Source organism: Aedes aegypti, chromosome 3 (assembly GCF_002204515.2).
Source record: "Aedes aegypti strain LVP_AGWG chromosome 3, AaegL5.0 Primary Assembly, whole genome shotgun sequence".
In the NCBI taxonomy this organism is placed as follows: Eukaryota; Metazoa; Arthropoda; class Insecta; order Diptera; family Culicidae; genus Aedes; species Aedes aegypti.
In genome coordinates, this window is record NC_035109.1 from 215,651,904 (window position 1) to 215,675,811 (window position 23,908).

Below are 23,908 nucleotides of genomic sequence, written 5' to 3' on the forward strand. Positions count from 1 at the left end.
AGTCGTATGTCGTTCTCGTCAGCCGGTTAGCGCGCTAAACATTTCAATCGTCGGTCTAAACCCCTCCTCCTGACCAACCTGAGCGTTGAAATTTCCTATGATGATCTTGACGTCGTGGCTTAGACAGCGGTCGTACTCGCGTTCAAGCTGCTCATAAAATGCGTCCTCATCAGTGCTTCCAGAGTGTGGGCTATGCACATTGATTATTGATTATGCTTAAGTTAAATAGTCGGCGACCACCCGATCATGCGCCTTGACAAAAAAAATCCTACGATCAAATGTGTTACACTGATCGACAACCATTTGTCCTCTAAGTATTTATAGAATAAAGATATTGTTTGTGCAATAACAAAATTCTTCGTTCATTCTCTCCGAAAATTTTCTTGAAACATTCAAATTCTTTGTTTTTCCCTAAGTTCAATTATAAAGGCCCGAACGCAATGATAGCGGAACGGCAACGGAATGCGGTACCGGTTCGCCAGGATCAAGCACACCATCTCGGTTGGGCTGACAACGAATGAAATTGAACTAACACTGAGTCGACAAGCTTGTTGTAGTTCATGCTGGCGAACCGGTTCCGCTTTCCGTTGCCGTTCCGCTATCATTGCGTTTGGGCCTTAATGCTTGAATTGTCAAGACTTTGTTAAACAGTTCACGAAAAGTTGAGCAAATAACGGGGTTGCGTACATTGGGATTGAGGTGCATGCATCGCCTGATTCGGTACTCATAGCGCTAGCATCTATGGGCAAAAAACCGCTATAACGTAAACCGAAAAATATGTGTATGGAGGAATGCATCTAATAAATTAATTCTCGAGATTGAAAACTATCTACAAAAAAAATATCGTTTTTTATGTCAGCCTACCAAATATTTTTACGTAAAATTGTTTTCTGTTTTCAAGAAACTTGAAGTTAGATGCCTTTCCCAATGCAAAATAAATGTATAAAACAAATCTGCTGATCAACTGTGAACACAACCGAAGCAGACAGTCCATTGTGGAGTAATATGACTGTTACGGGGTGAAACTTTTCGGAGTTCCTTGAAGCAAATCCACCTTTGTTCCCGATGTGATAAGCTCAAAGCTGTTAATAGTTTATTGGTTAGGCTTCAATTCAATTATAAGATAATAGGCAATACTCACAATCGGTTCCTTACTCAGTTAAGATAACAATTTTCCTGGGTATACAATAATTATTTAATGTTTTTTAGTTGCACAGTTGCCTGTAATTCAATTTAACAATTAGCTTAAGTACAAATATTATAAGAAGTTAATTCACTTGATAAAGCTTGCTCCATCCAAAACAATGATTTGCCAATAATAAGTAATCATCCTTATTTGACAGAGAGTTCAAATTTGACTTCTTGTCTCACACAATGACCCGCGGAACGTCAACGACGTCGGGGGGTGTATCGATGAACACTTGCGTCGCAACATCCTCCCCCTCGTGCCGTTTGAACACTTGTTCGTTGGCACCACCTCTCTTACTGCATGCTCCGTGATTTTCAACGTTATCATCCTGGCCATAGTCGAAAGCTTTCCGATGTTCACAATCGAAGACATCCAGAATGGCAAGTTTGCAAACAGGTCTCCTTCTTAAGATCCCAGTTGACGTCTCCACATCGGCTTGACGTATGATGCCATCTTTACCGGGATAGGTTTGGGTCACTCGACCACGGATCCATAGGTTACGCACTTTTCCGTCAACCACCAAAACCAGCGCTCCCTCTTTGATCGGAGATACATCGTAGAACCATTTTGACCGTCGAGATATTACTGGTAAGTACTCGACGATCCAACGGCTCCAGAATGAATCTAGTCTATTTTGAATACACGCCCAACTGCTCTTCAAAGCCTTTCGATCGTCAATTGGTTCTTTCACTTGTTGCTGAACTCCACTAGAGCTGAGCAACAGGAAATGATTCGGGGTTAGCGATTCCTGCTCCTGACTGTCTAGCGGCAGGAAAGTTAACGGCCTAGAGTTAATCATATGTTCCGCTTCGGTCAGCAACGTCATGAACGACTCATCGTCCAATTTTCGTGAAACAGGTAGGGTACCTAGGGCGGTCTTCACGGAACGGACCATCCGCTCCCAACATCCGCCCATATGAGGAGCAGATGGTGGATTGAATCGCCATTTGGTGTTCGCGTCAGTAAATGTACTGCTGATTGCAAGATTGATCTCCCGCAACTCATTCTCGAGCTCCCGGCTAGCACCAATAAAGTTGGTTCCATTGTCCGTATATACTTCTTGTGGAGCCCCTCTCCGCGCAATGAACCTTCGAATTGCTTTTTTGCATGAATCAGTAGATAGAGTGTGAACTACCTCCATGTGTATAGCGCGTACCGTTAGGCACGTGAATATGGCTACCCAACGCTTGACTACACTACGTCCAACTTTTACAAGGTAGGGCCCAAAGTAGTCGATACCCACAAATGTAAAGGGCCGAAGAAAAGGTGTTGTACGGAACCGAGGTAGTTCACTCATCTTTGGATCTGCAGGCGTTGCCTTATACACTCGACACCACTGGCAACGTTTAGCTACAGTTCGGATCTGTAGCCTAAGTTTCGGAACGTAGAATCGTTGGCGAATTTCGTTTACGATAGTCTCATTGTTGCCGTGACGAAATTTACGGTGATACCAATCAAGTAACAGATTTGTGATCGGATGTCCCTTAGGCAGAATTATTGGGAATTTAGTATCATGATTCACATAATCCACGGCTGCAAGTCGTGCATCTACTCGCATCACTCCATGCTCGTCTAATACAGGAGGTAGATTCGCTAGCGGACTGCTCCGGCTTAATGGTTGTCGATCGTCTGGTGCCAATTGCACATTGCGTTTTAGCGTTGCTACTTCATCTGGATAACTATCTGACTGCGCGATCCGCCATAGACCCATTTCTGCATTCCGCAAATCTTCGCAGCTAATGTTTCCGCTATCATCGTAGTGTTCGCTTCTAGTTTGGTGCAAAAGCTTCTCGCTGAACCGGTAGACATATGCCATACTCCGCAACAGTCGCTCGTATTTGGAGAATCGTAGCACATCGATCATTGGAACCGACAGAAAGTGGCTACAAACGTATGCTGGTCGCAGCTCTTCCAAAGGTTCATCAGCCACAGCGAACTTATCTCTTGGCCATTCGCTCTCTTCCTCGTACAGAAAGGCAGGTCCTCGCATCCAGCGGCTGTCAGGCTTGCAGTTGGGACCTTTTCCCCACTTTGTAGCTTCATCAGCAACATTGATTTTTGTTCCCAACCAACGCCACTCCTCGGTACTTGATAGGCTCAGTATCTCGTTGACTCTGAAGGCAACATACTGCCGATATCGACGCGCATCTGACTTTATCCACGAAATAACAGTACTAGAGTCGCTCCAAAGGTACGTACGTTTGATCTCGATGGAATGGCCTTCTTCAATTGTCCTGCGTAGTCGTGCTCCAATTACTGCTGCCTGCAATTCTATCCGAGGGACCGATACTAGTTGCAGTGGAGCTACCTTCGTTTTGGAAGCTACTAAAGCACATCGTACTTGTCCTCGATCTCGAACTCGAAAGTATGCTACTGAGCAGTATGCCTGCGCACTCGCATCCACGAAAATGTGGAGCTCAAGGTCTTCATAGCACGCTGGATCGTATCCTGGAAAGTATCCTCGTGGAATTTTGATGTTGTCCATCTCTTTCAAAATCTGCAGCCACAATTTCCATCGCACGAACAGTTCTTCGGTTATCGACTCATCCCAATCTACATTGGCTCTCCAAACATCTTGCAGCAAGATTTTTCCTTGGATTACTAGAGAACCGACTAGGCCCAAAGGATCATAGATTTTCATTATGAAGCTAAGCATCTTCCGTTTTGTCGGCACGATCTCGCTGTCTACTAGTGTTTCAAGGTCACCGTGTAGTCTGAGGGTGAAGTAGAAAAAATCCTCACTTGGTATCCATGATATCCCAAGTACTCGTTCGAACCCGCTCTGGCTGTTCATAGCGAAGTCCTTCACTGTAGCTGGACTAACTTCGCCGATTGCTTCTAGGACTGACGATCTATTCGATACCCAGTTCCGTATGCGGAAACCGGCTTTCTGATGTATCGCCGCTACCTCCAATGCCAAATTGACGGCTTCTTCTTCCGTGTCGACGCTATCGAGATAGTCGTCGACATAATGTTTTTTCTGGATCGCTTCGGCTGCTCTTGGATAATGTTGTTCATTCTCAGCAGCATTTAGGTTTTTTACGTACTGAGACTGCGCGGGTGAACAAGTTGCTCCAAATATGGCGACGTCAGACGCCATTGTCACCATCGGCTTTCTTGATGAATTCCGGTAAACGAATAACAGTGCACTTCTATCTTGCTTTCTAATTCTGACTTGCAGGAACATTTCCTGAATATCACCAGAAAATGCAACCTCCCGTTCACGAAACTTGAATACAACGGATAGCTGTGGAGTCAGCAGATCGGGACCTTTAAGGAGCATCGTGTTTAACGACACTCCACCTACTTTTGCTGCCGCATCCCAAATAACTCGTACCTTCCCAGGTTTGTTTGGGTTCAGCACGATTCCTAATGGAAGATACCAAGTTCGTCGTGGATCAAACTCCGACATCTCCTCTTTCGTGACTTCGTGGATGTAGCCTTTGGATTCATAGTCGGCTACCTGTTGCCGCATACTGTCGTAAAGTTCCGGATTACTCTCTAATCTTTTCTCAAGACATCTGAAGCGTCGCTCAGCCATTGGTCTACTGTCTGGAAATTCAAAAGAGTCTTGTTTCCAGAGTAGACCGGTCTCAAACCTTCCACTTGCCGTTCGAACTGTTGTCTCCTCGAGGATCTGACGAGCTCGTTGTTCTTCTTTGCCCTCCAAATGGGGAGCAACGGACACGCCTAGACTTTCTACTGAGAAAAACTCACACACGTAATCTTGGAGATCGCGATCAGACGTATCCGTGCATAAATGCATTTGTCGATGTTGGAAATTCGCTTCTCCCCCTCGTACACGGCCACATATCACCCACCCGATACGAGTTTTCGCAGCGATTGGTTCCTGATCTTTCCCTTCTCGAAGCTTCGTCGTGGTTAGAAGATGCGAATTGCTCAACCCGATTAGCAGCCCAGGAACAGCCTTCTGGAAACTCTTGATGGGCAAATGGCGTAGATGTCCATGTTCTTCTGACAGCGATTCGTAATTTAAAGTTTGCTCTGGAAGGCCAAGGTTTTCTACGGTGTACACTTCCGATAGGTTGAAGCGTTTTTGACTACCGGGCTCCGAGATGCTCAGTGTCTGCAGTTCTGTAGTGGCGATTTTCTTATTTATACCACTTGTCCAGTGAATACACAAAGAGTGCGCTCTCCCGGTTACTCCCAGCTCATTCGCGATCGTCTGTTCAACCAGTGTCGCAGAAGAACCATCGTCTAGGAAGGCGTAAGTGTTCACTACACCATTCTTCCCGTGAAGCGTCACCGGCAAGATCTTGAATAATGTCGACGATACTGGTTGACGATGGATAGTGACAGTGGCATTGGTGGTATTCACGGTCTGTTTCTTAGTGGGCTCATAGTGCAGTAGACGATGATGACGTTTCTGGCAGTCATTAATCCCGCAAACCTCGCCTTCGCATGGCCAACGCGTGTGGCAAATGAGACATCGACGACACAGCTTGTTCTCCTTGACGTAGTTCCATCGACCGTCGATCGAAAGTCTTTTAAAACCCGCACAGTTTGCAGCCGTGTGGTCGTGACTGTTGCAAACAGGGCATTTTTTAATTGCTTCTTCTCCTTTACCTTTGGCATGCTTGTACTGTTCTCGTGAAACACCAGATGGAATGTTCAGTTGCTTAGTGTTATTCTGCTCATGTGTAGCATGCGCATTTATGAACGCTTTATCCTTTGCTCTGCTTCTCTCCTCCTTCGCAGGTTTTGTCGCAGAAGTAAGAACGCAAAAGTTAGTTACGCCGCTGGTAGCTGTGGTAACTTTCTTCATATATTCGCTAAATGTGTTCAAATCGACAATCTCGAGATTTTCTTGGTGTAGCGCCCAGCTGAATTTGATGTTAGCTGGTAGCTTATCTACAAGCTCCTGTAGCAGAATGGGGTTGGAAAGATGGTTCTCCATTCCTACAGCCTTCAGATGCCCACACAAATTTTGTACTGCCAAACCAAACTGAATTAGCGTCTCCAGTTTTTCCGCCTTGGGCGCCGATGTGCTACGCACTTTAGCGATCAGATTATGAACGATCTGCTCTGGTCTACCATACAATGTCTGAAGTGTAGACAGGACGTCCGGTACGGTGGATGGATGCAGGAGAAAACTGCTAACGGCTTCCTTGGCGGCACCTTTCAAAGACCGTTGAAGACGTAACAAATTTTCCGAATTAGAGTAGCCACATGCCTCAGTAGAGTGATTATAGCTACTGATGAAAAGCGGCCATTCTATGGGATCTCCAGCAAACACTGGAAGCTCCCTTGAAATAACTTGTCTTGCCGCTAACTGATGAGGTGTAGGACCCTGGGCCAACGGTAGGGGGTGGATAGGTTCAAAGAGATTCATATTCGCCGGAGCATTATTTACGAAATGTGATTGCTCTAAGGAATCAAAGGGAGGCCCTATCTTTGGAGTTACAATAGGTGTAGTGGGTGTCCCTACTCTCTTATAATGGCTATCGATACCCGATCTAGATGTTGCTCTGTTCGGATTTTCTTGGTACATCTGATTTGGTTTCATTCGATCGAATTGTGACTCACTTACCGTCGCCGTCAAAGGGTTGTTACTCACGGCCAAGTCTTGGTGTTCGCTCACTGGGGAATTCGTATGCTGTCCCGACGTTGATATCTGCCCATAACCGAGTCGCATGAACTCCAACTGCTCAGTTAGCTGCTGTTCCGTTGCAAGATATTTTTGCTTCTCCTCGTCACGCATCGCTTTCTCCTGGGCATACTGCTGCTCGAAAAGCTTCAGTCGGTTGATCAGGTCCAATTCGCGTTTCCTCCGTATATCATTTTCTTTCTGATGCTGCAAATCGATGTCATGCTGCCGCTTCAGAATGGCTTCAATTTCCTGGAGCCGCTGTCTGTCCTGCTCACGTTGTTCCTCTGATTGTCTCAGAAGCTGAAACAATTCTCTCTCACGTTGCTCCCTTTGCTGCAAGTCTTCACGCTTATCCGAATATTGCTGTTCACGGGCATGCTGCTCCCGTATCTCTTTTGTTTCACGCTGCCAAATTGTGTACGGTAGAGGATTCCTAATCAGCTTAGGAACTATCCTCGGTAGCATGCCTGCGTCCGATGGTTTCGAAATCTGGGCGATATCAGGATTCGTAGGATTGTCCTCTTCTAAAATTCTGTCGTAACGTCGTATATCTACCAGCGCTAGATTCGATACATCGGAATGCTTCCCAGGGTTCAACTGCTGTTGCACATTTCGCTGATTACCGTCATCATCGATTTTCGAACTATCCCCGATAGAAATACTATCAGTAGTTCTAGGAATTGAATCAACATTTTCCTTAGCGCAACGCGGGGCTCGCGAGAGATCCACATCGATGGTTTTACTGATTTCCACAGGAGTGGACGAACCGACAGGTCCTGTAGTTTGGTCCGGAAATTTGCTCCGTTTATTCGGTCCATCCGATGGTGAGTCTTCCGACATTAGTTGTTGCTTGAACCACGCTTCCACCTTTTGCCGACTGCTTGCCTGACTTCGACCGCTTCTTACGCTCGCCGCATCTTCATCCTGCTGGCGAAGCAATTCGTGTTTCCGGGCCAAGTATTCCTTCTCACGTTCAAGTTTCTCATTCATTGCCTTCTCCACTAGCAACTTTTCCTTCAGCAGCCTTTCTTCCTCCACTTTTTCTCGCAAGCACCGTTCGTCCTCGAGTTGTTGGAGTTCTCGGGCGATCTGGGCTCTCCGCGAGCTCGAAATGCTGGATCGTCCAGCCGTAGATGGAGCAGGAGGTGCAGGCACTTTCGGCAAACATCTTGCACAAACGAATTCTCTCGATTGCACTGTAGCTACGTCCATATTCGCGCACGATAAATGATACCAACATTTGCAGTTTCCACATTGGACCATATAAGGCTCGACGTTGTTTGGTCGCCTACATTCCGCGCAATCCGTGTCATTCCCGTGCTCGAGGTCAATTACCGAAGGCTCGAAGCTGACTCGTTCTACTCTATCTGGAACAGCACTATCCGCATGACTGCAGGACGGGGAGTTGGCTCTAGCTGCTTCTTGAGTTGCTCGGGTTTTGGACCGAGTCTGTCGAACGAATGATCGCTGCATCTTGGTAACGATTCTTTGAGAATGTTACGGGGTGAAACTTTTCGGAGTTCCTTGAAGCAAATCCACCTTTGTTCCCGATGTGATAAGCTCAAAGCTGTTAATAGTTTATTGGTTAGGCTTCAATTCAATTATAAGATAATAGGCAATACTCACAATCGGTTCCTTACTCAGTTAAGATAACAATTTTCCTGGGTATACAATAATTATTTAATGTTTTTTAGTTGCACAGTTGCCTGTAATTCAATTTAACAATTAGCTTAAGTACAAATATTATAAGAAGTTAATTCACTTGATAAAGCTTGCTCCATCCAAAACAATGATTTGCCAATAATAAGTAATCATCCTTATTTGACAGAGAGTTCAAATTTGACTTCTTGTCTCACACAATGACCCGCGGAACGTCAACGACGTCGGGGGGTGTATCGATGAACACTTGCGTCGCAACAATGACATTTTCCTCCACATAATTTAGAAAGACCCAAATTTTCTAATTTTAATATTGATTTTCAGAGGGGCCTTCCATAGCCGAGTGGTTAGAGTCTGCGGCTACAAAGCAATGCCATGCTGAAGGTGTCTGCTATATAGCAGAATAAAATATTCAAATCGTGATAATTTTTTTATTTCTCTCAATTTTTGCATTTTTTTTTTAATTTCAAAAAACTTTTCTAGTTTTGGAATCTGTATTGATATTGACCATTAGTCGTCTCGTTTTGAAGATATTCCGATATTCCTTGGGGACCGAAACTTTTTTAAATTGCTTTAGCCGTCATTTTGTGTTTAGTCAATTTATCAAAAAAAAAAAGTTAGCTATACAATATCAGGTGATAAGTAGCTTCTCTGAAAAAAATCATACAAATCGGTTAAGTTGTCTCCAAGAAATCTAAAAATTATAACATGATGTTTTTTTTTAAGTTTTCAAGAGCTTTCTACGGTCGGAGTGACACCAGAAACATAAATGCTCATTACTCAAAAAGGGTTGCGCCAATTTGTTTCATTCTTTCACAACAAACTGTAAAAAAAATCTGTAGCCTGAGTTATTTACGTGAGCTTTGGCTACGCGAAGGAATATCGGAATATCTCTGGATCTAGATGACCAATAATTGAAATCGATGCAGATACTGAAACAGATTTGAAAACTTGTAAAACAAATGGTACAAAAGTATGGAAAAACAAAATGAGGTATCAAGATTTATTTTTTTTTTTCGTGGTGAAAATACGATGCTCTCTGCTAGTAGAGGGGTTGAAGTTCCAGTACTTTATTATTCAAAACAAAAGCAAGCATCAACAAAATACGAGGGATATAGACGTGATTGGGGACTCCTTAGCCGAGTGGTTATAGTCCACGGGTACAAAGCAAAGCCATGCTGAAGGTGTCTGGGCTCGATTCCCGGTCGGTCCAGGATATTTTCGTAATGGAAATTTCCTTGACTTTCCTGGGTATAGAGTATAATCGTACCAGCCACACGATATACGAATGCGAAAAGGGCAACTTTGGCAAAGAAAGCTCTCAGTTAATAACTGTGGAAGTACTCATAAGAAAACTAAGCTGAGAAGCAGGCTCTGTCCCAGTAAATACGTAATGTCATAGAGAAGAAGAAGAAGACGTGATTGTATTGACCTTTCGGTCTGTGTCCTTCGATATTTTATGCAATCAAATCAACAGAATGTAATAAGAGTTTCAACTGTAGAAACACTCATGCGGAAGTGTTCGTTAAATACGTCAAGCGAAAAAATGACTTCCGAAACCCACCATTTCCAAAAAAACACTTTTTACAATAACATTATCGCCTAATTCAAATTTGTCAAAATTTTCGTCTGCTAAAATCTGTGATATCATTTTTTTTTTTTTCAAACAAAAATGTTTGATCTTTTCCAATGCTAGATAACGAGTGTTGATATGACGGTTGCTCTCTGCAAACTAGAATATGAAAAATCCTGATTCACTGCAGCTCAGAAATTTTCCGATCCTGAAACGAATTAAAAACCAACAATCAAAGCACAAAAGGTTACTTTTAGTTATTCAAAACACAACTTCAAAATTTTATTTAAAAATTATTCATCGAATTCAAGTTATGATCAATCAAATTAAATTACTATGCTTACATTGAAACTTTCACACATTTAAAACTCGGATACGTTATTTCAGCTCGTTTCTAATAATGGGGTGCAAATCCATCAAAAATCACTTTTATGCTTTTCGTTCACGACTGAATATTCTTCGATATATTCCTTTACTCAATGACAAAAAACATTCGATTCCTAATGTTTCGGCTCAAATCCACGCCTCAATTTCATTCGATTCATTTTAGCCACACGCGAACAAAGCTTCACTGAAAATATAACTGCCAAGCGTTGAAAATCGAAATATTCCTATGACTCAAGCTACGAACAAAGCTTTGCTACAAACTGTACAGCGAAGCGTGCGCTGCCATTTAGATTCGTCGTTTTTTTTCAACGATACATTAACCGGATGCACACACTAACACAACAACACCACGTCTGCCACACCCGAGCATTTTTCACTTTTCTACTGCGAAGTAGGCCACAATTTCATCACAACGTCGTCATTATCCGTTTGCCTCTATGAATAAAATGTTCTCGAATATTCCAGAGCAGCTGAAAAATAAACAGATTAAATAGCACCATTCATATTCCAACCGAATGAATGAACGGCGAGGAACAGTGACTAATAAACAGCTATCTTAATCAAAAATCTCTGTTGCAACCAAGGCAAAGCCACAAAATTTTCAACACTAGCCTATCACTTACATTTCCTACTGCTAATAAAATTCTCCTCAAGCAAACATCTGTGCACAGCACGATGGCTTGATTAATACTGAAAAAAGTACAGCACTCTGTGCAGCTGTACACCGCAGCACCAAACGAGCGACAACCGAACGACTGGAACGAAGCAGCATTCGGCTCGGGTGGTGTTCGGGCTCGCTCGGTATGGTTCGACGAAATAACATGAAACTGTGATAAGTTGATTTTATGTCTGTAGTAGGTTTTCGTTGTATGTGACGATAGTCGTCACAAGGCCACGAGTAAAATATTATCAAAAACGCATGCGAGTACAAGATTTAACGCGATTGAACATGATTAAATAATGTAGTTATTTTGGATAATCTTCAAATCTTATTGAAGTTGATCAAATTTAGAAGCACAATTTCGGCAGCGATAGTAGGGCTACTTTAGTGCGCAGTATAATTAATCACTTAGAAATGAATTGGTGAATACATACAGCGAAGGGTTACAAGTTTTTCCTATGTCTATCTAAAGATCGATTTGTAAGAATGTAAGTGCATACAAAGAGGCGAGGGAAGGATCAAATGTCATAAACTCATCAAGAATAAGCAAGAAACCTCACACTGATGGCTAACGGTACGACGACCACTCGAGTCGTTCGCTGCCTAGTGGAAAGATACGAATGTACAAGCAAACATGTGGCAACACTCTTCTGTTCGCCGATGTTTTATTTTTTATTGCCTATGGAAACGAGTCAAATTGAATACACCTCGAGCGGGACGCGTGAACATCCGTGAACGGAGGGATGGTGCACAGTGTTTCATTTCGTCGATCTCGTGCGATTCATTAAGAACGATTAGACCATTGAATTTAGCGTTGTAACTTCGGAGCAGCTTATGAGTCATTTTACGAGACGTTTCGGGACAGCTGATCGCCGCAACGGCGTCGATTGACAGGAGACCTGGGATTAAATCCAACGTAATTTTCAACAACGCCTCATCTTACCAAACGAGGACATGGATGACAAAAATGAGATCCAAAAATGTTCGTTACTGTCTTTGCTGCAACATTACACCTAGTTATTGTATCAGCTACCTCTTCGTTACCCATATTGCACATAAAAAAGCACTTGTGATCAGAAATGTGTTAATAATTTTTCTTCATTTAGGTTTTCGCCTGGATGAAAAGCTACGCTAGAAATGCGCACAGTCATCAACTATCATCATCGCGAAAACCGACGACGATGATTGAAAAATCCCAGGTGAAAATGTCATTTCACCTGCTTCGTAAAACGGCTCATTGTCCATTTTATAAATGAAACTTTGCAGGCAGGCGGTTGTGAATCGCGTGAAAGTAACAGCACCTACCCTCTCGGTTACCAATGGCTTTTAGGGCGAGATCACAAGTTATGCAAGATTTGGAGTTACTAGCTTTATCGTAGAGTGGTTTATTAATTGAAGGCATTCCATAATATGTTTGTCACAGTTTACCAGTTTTTTAATGCAAACACGTAGGAGAACTTAAATATTCTCGGTAGTCTAAGCAGCTGAATTTTTAAGAAGGCAATTATATACAACAATAAAGCACAACAATTAGCAGGATACACCTGAAATACACTTGAGCACTTATTGGTTATTATACACAAAACACTATTTTGTTTTCTGAGTCATCTATTTTTCCTCACCAAAGTCACGAGGCACTTGTTCTTTTATCGGCAATGCACACATTTAAAAAAAAAACGGATTACGGTGAAACTTCACCGTAATCTCACCATCTGAAGCTTCGGTGAAAAATCACCGAACAATCTGTAAAATCTTTGAACAAAATCATAAAGAAAAACAAGAAAATGGTTCAGAGCGGGGATCGAACTCCCGACCTACCGATCAGGAAGTAGGCTTGTTACCACTAAGCCAGCTTTCACTGCTTGTTAGTGGTGTGCAAAAACTGAAACAAAAGGAAGCTCATGCCTGCCAGAGCGACTGTCACACGATTTCACAGTAGTTCGGAAAATAATGCTGTTACCGAACTGTTCGTTAGTATTTAACAGGGTTACAGCAAAATGGTTTGTTTCACGGATTTTGTCGGTGAAATAGTAGATTTCACTGGAAAACCAGTATATTTGTTGTTTACAGTTCAATTTCGGTGATTTACTTCACAGGAAAGGGTAGAAGCACCAGTTTTGGCCATACGCCAATTGTAGCCATAGTGGATTCTTCTCTTCTTCGTGGCATTAACGTTCCCACTGGGACAGAGTCGGATATTCAGCTTAGTGTTCTTATGATCACTTCCATAGTTATTAACTAAGAGCTTTCTTTGCCTAAGTTGCCATTTTCGCATTCGTATATCGTGAGGCAGGTACGATTATACTTTATGCCCAGGGAAGTCAAGGAAATTTCTATTACGAAACGATCCTGGACCGACCGGGAATCGAACCCAGACACCTTCAGCATGGTTTTGCTTTGTAGCCGCGGACTCTTACCACTCGGCTAAGGAAGGCCCCATAGTGGATTATACAGCGTTTTACATAGCCAATCAGTATAAAACCTTTAGTGTTCAGTAGATCATGTTCACATGATAAAACTACATTCATTTGCTTGTCCAAATTGATCCAAAACATAGGAAAAACAATTAATTGTCCTTATAATTTTATTTCCCATATACCTAATTTGGCCAAGGCACTCCTAATTTGGCCACTCTCAGAAGAAATCGTTGCGATTGGCCAATTTGGAAACCGAAATTAAATCTCTGGCCGAAACCGGTTCTGGTGGCCTATATTAACCAACGGAATTTTTAACGCGAAAAAATGGTTTTAGTTCAGTTTCGATATTTTGTATATATAATATGGATTGAAAGCTTGCATTTGACATATTTGTAGTATAAATACGGCCTCCCATATAATTTTAACTGACATTTTCTCTTAGGCTGGCCAAAACCGGTGCTTCTATCCTACAGCGATTTATTTTAAGTGTGCAATTACTATTGTCGGCAACTAAAAATGTTCTTTTCGGCAATCCAAAACTGTGCAAAAACTAGTTAATGTATTGATAATTTTTCGGTAAATTTTGGGTTGAATGGCCGAAAATTGTACATTTTAGCGTTTCGTCGTAAATGGACGGTGTCTAAATTCGTTTTCATTTATTTTATCAAATATTTTTTATATTCAATGTCACAATGGCAGCATTTCGGCTGTAAAAATTGCAATGTCATGGTTATAAACTTGCAGCAGGTGCGAATCCAACAAAGAAGTTGCAGCATGACGCCATGGTTGATTGATTCATAATATTGTGCACTGCAATAAAAATCCACGGAACGCGATTATCGGATTACTTGAATTTCAGAGTTACGTTTGAATGGGTTACATGCATGCCCGCTACTCGTCACATAGTACCGCCGCACATGCGCGTAAGGACGCGGCCAGGGTAGACGCGAATTGCGGTGCGAAACGAAAATTGCACGGGAAGGAATAACAAATTATTGATAATGAAATGTCAAACTCCAAAGGATTTTCGCGTCGCTTTGTATGACGCGTCTACACTGGTCGACACCTAATATTGTCTGCGCGTTACTGCCGCCGCTGGATGTGGATTTAAAATTAGCGCCGCAATATTTTTATTTTTATTTTTTTTTATCCACTCCTGATCCTGAAGAAAAAGAAAGACACACGGTCCTCTAGTCCTCACTCGAGATGGGGGTATTATGAACACCATGGCAGGGCGAATACTGCCGGATTTTATTTCAGTGCCGAGAGTTTTTCCGGAGAAAATACAAAGACAGACATGAACAGCCATCCAAATTGTCGCGGCTAAATGTTCCATCGATTCCGGAATGTCTGTGAGATATGCATTGATCATGTACCAGATGCCGAGAATCATGCTGCAACCAGCTCATTTTAAATAGTGTTCATTTTACCCCCAGTTCACATTACCCCCATTGTATGTTCATTTTACCCCCAACCAAGTATATGTTCATATTACCCCCGTTACATGTTCATTTTACCCACATGTTTGGAACATTGACTCTGTGGAAAAAAAATTTCAAAATTATAACAATGTTGATAAAATTCTATTTTTATCACAATATTTCAACTTGTTACATTGCATAAAAATCCTTCTTCAATTCTGAGCAATTGAAAAAGAATCTGAAAACTTTATACGCAAGAAACCATGAGAATTGCTAAGGGTGTTTATTTTACCCCCAGTTCTCCTATGAATACCACTCTCCGAATTTGTGTTCGAGGTGTTCGATCAGCAAAATTCGAATTAAAATCCAAACCATGTTAGTAATTTTTTTTACCTTCATATTATTCTCAGTGTATGAGAAAATCAGAATAGACCCTTTGCAAATCAACTCACTTGTGATTTGACACAAATATATCATCCTCTGATTGCCTGGTAGAACAACAGGAGTGTTGCCAAAATAGTTAAACTATTGGAAGACGTGTATTTTATATGTTTCTCGGTATATCTTTAGATAAGAAAAGAATTGACTGGCTCAATTATTACCAATGCATGCTTTGTTGCCTAATTCCAATAAATTAATTAGTTGTGTTCGATTTTTTCTATGAATTTAAATTGTGAAGAAAAAATACACCGCAATTGAATATGGTTTTCTGACAACCTACTCCCGTAATATAAAGTGATTGCCGAGGAAAGCATAGTGCAATAATTTGTGATTTGAAGCATAAAAATTAAGTATTTTCGAGTGCCTTGTAGACAAATCAGAAGTTTAAGTGATCGTTGCGTAGCTTTTGTGACAAATTGATTTTCGTTGCTCTCTTTGCATTATTACAAAAAAAAACTGATTCACCTTTTTCATCGTAAGCTAGAAACATTGCGGAAATGAGTTTTGGCGAAATTTTTAGCCAGAGGAGATCGATTAAGTCAAATAAGTCCTTACAGTATTTAATATGAAAATTCTGAATTTTGAATATATGTTATTGAATTGTACCTAATTTGTTTATTTGTTTATACTACATCAACAGGCAAGTAGTAGCCCCAATGATGTCTTAAAATATATGTATATGCAAACATTAACAACAAAGTACAGTGACGTCAAAACAATAAGAATGAATTTAAAAACAAATATTAAATAGTCAGGCAATAAAACATAAACTAAACACTTAGACTAATTATCTCGTTCAGAGAAAAACAATGAAAATCTTCGACGAAGCGTCTCTCGGGTAATGTTGATGTATTGGATAGGTTACAAGAATTCGTTGAAACGCGCAGTATATTACCTCGAACCTCCTTTGGATTCCGAAAACATTCGTCTACAAACACTTGCCTCACCTACGTGGTGAATCTCATCAAGGCCAACAAGCGTCAAGGATTTGTATCTGCGATGATCTGCATTGATCTATCGAATGCTTTTAACGCCGTGCAGACGGAAACGTTGGAACGGATATTGTTGTCGTATTCGGTGCCGAACGATGTTTCGAGAGAAACAACGTGATAGTAGAACAACTAAGAAACATGGAAGCAATCGAGGACGGAAGTGAAGTTAAGTTCTCCTACGTGGAGAGGATATATTTCAAAAACAAGGAACTGTTTGACAAAATAATGGTTGTGGAGAAGTTAAATACGGAGAACCAGGTATCGAACACAGTTGAGATAAACTTGACACTAGAAGGAATGGTAGGACATAAGAAAATAAACCTACCACCGGTAAAAATGAAGCAATCAGCGCTAGCGGTTATGAATGAGAATTATCATGGCCGTGGAAGAATTTTCACGGACGCTTCAAAATCAGGAGAAACAAGCGGAATAGGAATCTTTATCGAAGATTTTGACATCAGGCGATCTTTTCGGCTGGAAGGAGATGTTAGTATTACAGCGGCGGAGCTGAACGCGTTGAGTGTGGCCATGCAGTTTGTAGAAGAAGGACAACTGCAACACTACGTCATTTATACGGATTCTATGACAGCATGTTTCATGTTGGCAGACGCAATGGAGTCGAATGCAGCAGAGACAGTCATAGCCTACATATTGGAAACAACTCGGAAATGGCGAACCACATTCCAATGGATTCCCAGTCATGTAGGTGTGATTGGAAATGAAATTGCAGACCAGTTAGCGAAGGAAGGCTTAAACCAAACATCTGTGATGGAACATTAACTATTCGCAAAAGATGTAATGAGGCAGATCCGAGAACAAACGACGCAAGCGGCACAATGGTGGTATCAAGAATACTTACGCGAGAAAGGAAAGAGATTCTTTGATCTACAGCAACAGCTATATGATAAGCCATGTTATTATGGGTAAGACTTCAAAGGCCAGGACATACGGCTACTGAACATGATGACATGACTGGACATAATTATGCGAAAAACTGGTTAGCCAGAATGAAGATACACTGAGAACAGCGTTGCGGTTGAAAATACTATATCAGAGGGTTAAATTAAATACACAACGCCACTTGATTTGTGCAGACTAAATTCGCATTTATTTAGAATATTTTGTGCATTCAATTTTACCATGTCACCATTTGTATAGTAAAAATTACTATATCATGGTTAAAAACTTGCAGCAGACCAGAATCGAACCGAGGATCTGGCGATTGCCAAGCGCGAACGCTAGCCGCTCGGCTATCGACGCGGTTGGATTGAGAGGGAACAAAACGCAAATAAAAAGCGTTCATGATAGCTCAATCGTGGTTGGGATAGTAAATTTAAAAACACGTTCATGGTTCTCATTACTGCAACGCTTATTTCAGTGTAGTGGAAGATGGTGATTGTGATCTGTGTGAAGAGGAGGAAACTGCAGAACATTCGATTCTGTTCTGCCCACGATACAACAACGTTAGAGCTGGATATAGCTACGTATGTGCATATAGAAGTTTAGCAGAAATGTTTGAAACGAAAAATATGGAACTGTATAAGGAAATGGTAGATTTCGTTAAAAAGTGTGAGCTGGACTTGTAACGCCAATTACGGAACCCGTCTTTGGAGAAACAGGACATATAGTCAACTTGACTGGCCCTACTTTAAGTCGAGTGATGGCTCGCACAGAAGAAAGAAGAAGAAGAAGAAGAAGAAGGGTAATGTTGAAATCAAACAATGAAGATACTCTGTTGAAAACTCGCTGTAGTCCACTAAGAGCACCGTGAAGTCCTTAATTTGTACGAAATAGAAGCAGTCTTAGCATGATGTTTTTGTGAAGCGAGCGTGGTCGGACGTTCAAATTAATTTGTTCCAGAATAGTTCCACAGTCGCATCGACTGTGCAACGTCCCTGCAACACATCCGCAATAGTCAAAGCTCTTATGACATCCCTTCTACAGCGAAGAAGGTTCAAGTCTATTAGCTGACAACGACTTTCGTAGCTCGGCAGGCGAAACGGATCTCTCCACGGTAACTTGCGAAGTGCGAATCGAAGAAATCTTCGTTGGACAGATTCGATCCTTTCCGCTCCATTGTTGTAAGCGGGGCTCCAAACCGCAGCGCCGTATTCCAGCGTGGAGCGCACAAGAGAGCAATAAAGCGATTTCAGTCTGTAAACATCTGAGAAATTCTTGGCGATTCTGAAGATGAAACCGAGAGTTGTCGAAGCTTTACTGACCTTATACGAAATATGTTGTTTGAATGATAACTGTGAATCAAGGAAAACACCTAGGTCTTTGATGTGATCCACACGTTCGAGACTCGTCCCGAGCAAACTATAAGGGAATCATGGAGCACTTTGTTGGATTCACTATCATACCATTTAGAGAGCACCAGCTGGCAAACAAGTCAAGTTGTTGTTACAGGTACAAACAATCAGCAGTTGAGCGTATTCGTAAGAACAATTTCAAATCATCCGTCATTGAAATAAAGCAAGAAAATCACCAGGTGACTTCCTTGTGGTATGCCGGAAGTAGCATGAAAGCTGTCGGTGCTGCAGTCCCCTATCACGACTTTTAACTGACAATCGGTGAGATACGATCTGAACCAGCGCAGGAAGTTACCGCAGATGACGAACCTGTCGAGCTTTGCAATGGCGATGTTGTGGTCCAACTTGTCGAAAGCAGCGGACAGATCGGTATAGATTGCATCAGTTTGAACTCTATCGATCATACTATCAGTTATGTACGATGTGAAGCATAGTAGATTAGTAGTGGTCGAGCGACCGGTGGTGAAGCCGTGTTGATCGTTGTCAAGCTGATGTTTGCAATGTGATAGCAATGGTTCAATAACAACGAGGAAACATGTTTGCTACTTTCCAGCATGACGGAAAGATTCCGGTGGAAAGTGATAGACGAAATAAACTGTGCAGCGGAGTAAGCAGACTAGCGATATGCTTCTTGAGGACTACTGACGGAATTCCATCTGGTCCAGGGTTATACGACGACTTGAGTTGCAATGCGTCCCTGGAAATGGCATTATCGTCAACATCGAAATTGTTTAGCGTTTGTCCGTTTAGAGGAGCATTGTTGGCTGCTAGGATGACTTGTTCATTACTTATTTGAACGTCGCTGAATACGCTGGCAAATTTGGAAGAAAACAACTGGCATATCTCCTGGAGGCACGTTGCGGTTCTACCATTCCATTCCATCGAGGATGGAAGACCAGACTCCTTACGCTGCTCATTCACGTATCTCCAGAAAGACTTAGGATGGCGTTTAAGTTTCTGCTCAATGCTTCGCTGATACTGCTGGAAACAGTGACGACTGACTCGCTGATATTCGTAGTTCGACCTTAAATAGTAACAGCGCGATGAAGGTGTTCGGTACTTAGTGAACTTCCTTAGAGCCGCTCGCTTGACCGACTTCAACTTCCGCAATTCACTGGTTTGCCAAGGAGGTCGGGAGGCATTGTGGTGTGCTCTTTTCGGAACGTGCCTATCAATGATGTATGCCAATACATGTGCAAAAGTTTGCGCAGCTATTTCGATGTCGTTGTGATCAAGAATGCTCTCCCAGTGGATGGTGGCTAACACATCTGTGATGCTACGATGATCAGCTTTCGCGTAATCGTACGACACGGTAGGGGTGCGGTTGTTAAAATCGTGAACATGGTTATTATCAACGGTGATGATCAACGGAGAATGATGAGGGACTACTTAAACCAGCTCGCAAGGTGCCGCCTCAATTATTGGAGCTTTATCTTGCAAGCAAACGAAGCAAAGATCCAAACTTCGATTGTTTTCGTTGACGATATGGTTGATTTGTGCCAACGTGGTAGTGCAGTAATTATCGAGGAGATTAGCTGCGCAAGCATGCAGGGACGATCGTACAGGATCCGGATAAAGGAAGCCGTTGTCCGAGCGTTTCCACGAAATGCCAGCTAGATTGAAATCATCCAGAATGAAGATGTCGTCAACAGGATTAGCTCATTATCGCGAACTCGGTCAGGCGCGATGTACAAGGCACACACGAATAAGGTTCGATCACCTAGCTCGACGGATACCCAAACTTGTTCCAGGCAACTCCACAGATCCTTTTCAACTGCATTTGCTTTATATTGTGAAATATAAATCATGGTATCAGTTCCCAGAAAAAAAAAGATTTTTTCATATACTATATACCAAACATTTATTTTCGTCAACGGCATATTAATGTTTTCCGCCAGTGCCAATAAACACTATTAACAAACTATCCAAAACACAAACGAATCTAATGTTTCCGAATTTCTTACAGCACAGACAGAACAACAGAAACAGCTGTTTTATCTGTTTGAAAAATTACATTTTGTTTTGATAAACGCCTTCACTAATACTATCATACGCTGTCAAAATATTGCACCGAAACCGTTCTATTTCCCGGTGTCAATTGTAACACTCGCGGTGCACCGTCGGGAATAATCGAAAACGACATGAGAAAGAAATTACTCTGGACACGCGAGAAAAATAACACTTGCTTTTCATGCAAAAAATTGCTACAAAATAACAACACGATAGCTCGGGCTTCCACGAAGCACTCCGCTTGGGCCTTAACGGCGCACTGCCCAAAAAACGCGTGCGAAACGGAACGAATTTTATTTTTTAGTAATTCGTGTGCTCGTCTGTATTCAAATCACATAAAAAGGGAAACCTCAAATTTTGAGCCAAAAAGACCTTTATTGATGTCTTCATAACTTTGATATTTCCCAATTAATTTTGAGACTGCGAACTTTTAACTTGCTTTTAAGTTAAATTAATTAACTAATTACTTGAGGTTAATTTAGTTGTTTTCATACTGTGTATAAAAAGAAAAACAAAATTTAAAAAAAATCGACTAAAAACAAACAAATTTCTGCGAATTGTTGATTATTTTTTGCCGGAAATTACATTTTTACTGTTCAACAAAAGTTTATGAAGCATCTTGTTATAACTTCAAGGTTGAAAAAATGACACATTTTTAAAAATTTCAAGAATATTTTTTTTAAAAATAGGGTAACCAATATATTTTGGACCGCTATATATTTTGGACCCCCTGGGCCATTTTCCTGCAAATTTCCCAGTTTAAATCGAAGCACCAACACAATTCGCATGCCATTTGGAAAGATAGGACTATTCCGCACTTGCATCAACCGTGTGTACATAGGAAATTTGTTTATTTTATCTGAATATAATTTAATTTAATCGGTTCATCTATGCAGCCGTTACAACACATTATACATACAGAAATTGAAGTCGTCAGAATTTGTTCAAATTTCTGAACTAAAAGAGACAAATTTCTTTGGTTTTCCATTGGCAATCGATTGATTAGACTATGGGCAAGCATATTATACAACCAGTGTCGTGGACTTTGTCGCCAAACGATAAAATATGCCACTCAACAAGATGCTGTTAACGATTTCATCGCTTTCTGCTTAAAAATCAGTAGTCGGCTCACCATAAAATTCAACTCAAAAATAAGCAAAATTTGACACATAATTCAGATGTTTCTAAATGTTAAGTTTTTAACGAGGAGACTATCCAAAAATCAAAAAAATTGTAAACATACAAAACAGCTATGTGAATAAACTTACCGCCACAGACAGTTCCTCATAACAGACATCCAGTTGCCCGAGCAACTCACAACGATCGATGTGAGTCTGGTTCTGTTTCGTGCCGAAGCGAGGTCGCAAGCGCCTCTTACTCCGACTGACGACGATCTGCTTTACCGATCCGCTTGACCACGACAAGGGTGCGCTGAGAATTTCGTCAAACGCTGAGTTATGGATTAGTGAAGTCATCTCTGAAACAGAACAGAACGTGTATGTATTAGTGTTATGGAAAATCGTAAGCTTTTCGATAAAAACTGCTGAAATTTTAAAAGTTTACTTTAAATTATCTTAAAATTACATTGTTTGCAGTGTTAAGAACATAATTAATAAGATATATTGAAAATAAACAAAATTATAACCTATAAATAAAATATTTACCTATAAAATCAAAATGTCTGATTCTACAAACGATTAAACGCTTCTAGCATGTACTGATCACAGAATGAAACTGAACCCATACGAAATAAAACTTTCATTACATAGTTCAACCGACGACAGTTTATAATTGTGTTAGTGCAGCTTTACCGACAGTTGAATCAATATTATAAAGCGAGAGCGAAAAAACAAGAGAGAGAAGTGAAGCGAACGAAATTTATGACACAGCATGAAAACGACGAAGAAAAATCCGTCACTTAAAACGAAACCATCAAGCAGTATCAAACCGCTTCATTGTTGTTGGATTGAAGTCGCCTAAGCTTACATGCGACTCCTCTCAGCACTCTCACACAAACTGGTCGGCAGTAAGCACAATGTTTTTCTTTTTGCCGCACTCGGTCTTGTGCTCATTCCCAAGCATTCTGTGCATATGGCATTTGTGACGCGACGCGGCTTATTTACTTGTTATGTATCTTACCGTACAAGCTGAGAGGCGAGCGAAAGGCAGACGAGAGCGAACAAGATACGAAAGAGTTTACCGGCTCGGCGCGTCGCGTTTCTCTCCACTCGTTTTTCCTCTGTGAGCACCATGCATGGGGTGATTGAAAATCATCATCGAAACAAAGTTAAACGAATGATGTAGGTACCTATATTCACGCTTGCTTCCGTCATGAGAAAAGAGCGGGGTTTAGCTTGATCTCCCATGTTTGACGGTAGTAGATACGTATACGTTGATGTTGGGCTCATACGTGAGTATATTTAGGTAATGGTGTGTGCGTCTTTTCACTTCGCTTTGCTTATGCAGGAGGAATTTTCAGTTAATTTATGAGGCGTTGGCAGAGTTCGATGTCACAACGACATACAATTTGGTATGTAATTGTATACAATTACATATAGTTTATAAAAGTTCATACATATACAATTATCATACACTAACACTAAGTATCTATGAGTACGACAATCAAATCGATCAATAATTTTCATGAACTCAACAATATTTTTCAGACTTAAGAAAAATTGTCTCTCTTACGAAGAGAAAATCACATTATAGTCGAGATGAAAATAATATATAATGTACCTAACTCATGTTATGTGAATTACAAAAAAAACGAAATGAGTACTCATACACTTGTGACACTTATGACTGTTTACGCAAGAAGCAATAGATGTGATGACATGACATGTTTTTCAATGAAAATATTTCAGATGTGCGCTTTAAGATACTTAACTTTAAAAAAATCACCACATTTTTTATATAAAGAAAACCTAATCAAAAATAAAATACTTGACATTTGTACATAACACGAAAATATCTATACGATGGTTGCGAGCAGTACATAATTATTGTTAAATGGTTGTGGTTTACCGACTTAAAATTGTCGCCAAAAAAAACAATTGATTTAAAAAAAATAAACCAACTAAGATATCGTTATGAATAACAACTGCCGAACATATAAAAGAAAAAAATGAAAATCAATATCAAATTAATTTTGAAACAATCGAAAACAACAATACATATACGATTTATGTCAAATTCTTCAAAAATCGTTAAACTTGCTTTTTTAGAGAAATTT

General features: G+C 41.1%; 1 protein-coding gene across 3 annotated transcripts in view; it reads right to left on the reverse strand.

Moving 5' to 3' along the window:
• LOC5570041 overlaps positions 1–23,908 on the reverse strand; it is an 85,391-nt gene that overhangs the window by 27,760 nt on the left and 33,723 nt on the right. The window contains exons 1-2 of one of the 3 annotated variants that reach the window (XM_021854971.1): positions 22,338–22,639; positions 21,942–22,150 (exon numbers count right to left, since the gene is read on the reverse strand). In XM_021854971.1, coding sequence (XP_021710663.1) covers positions 21,942–22,148 — 207 coding nt within the window. In that variant the 5' untranslated portion in view covers positions 22,149–22,150; positions 22,338–22,639. Of the gene's footprint in view, positions 1–10,376; positions 10,629–21,941; positions 22,151–22,337; positions 22,640–23,908 lie in introns of those variants that run through there. The other 2 variants (XM_021854970.1, XM_021854973.1) reach the window with 2 other exon arrangements.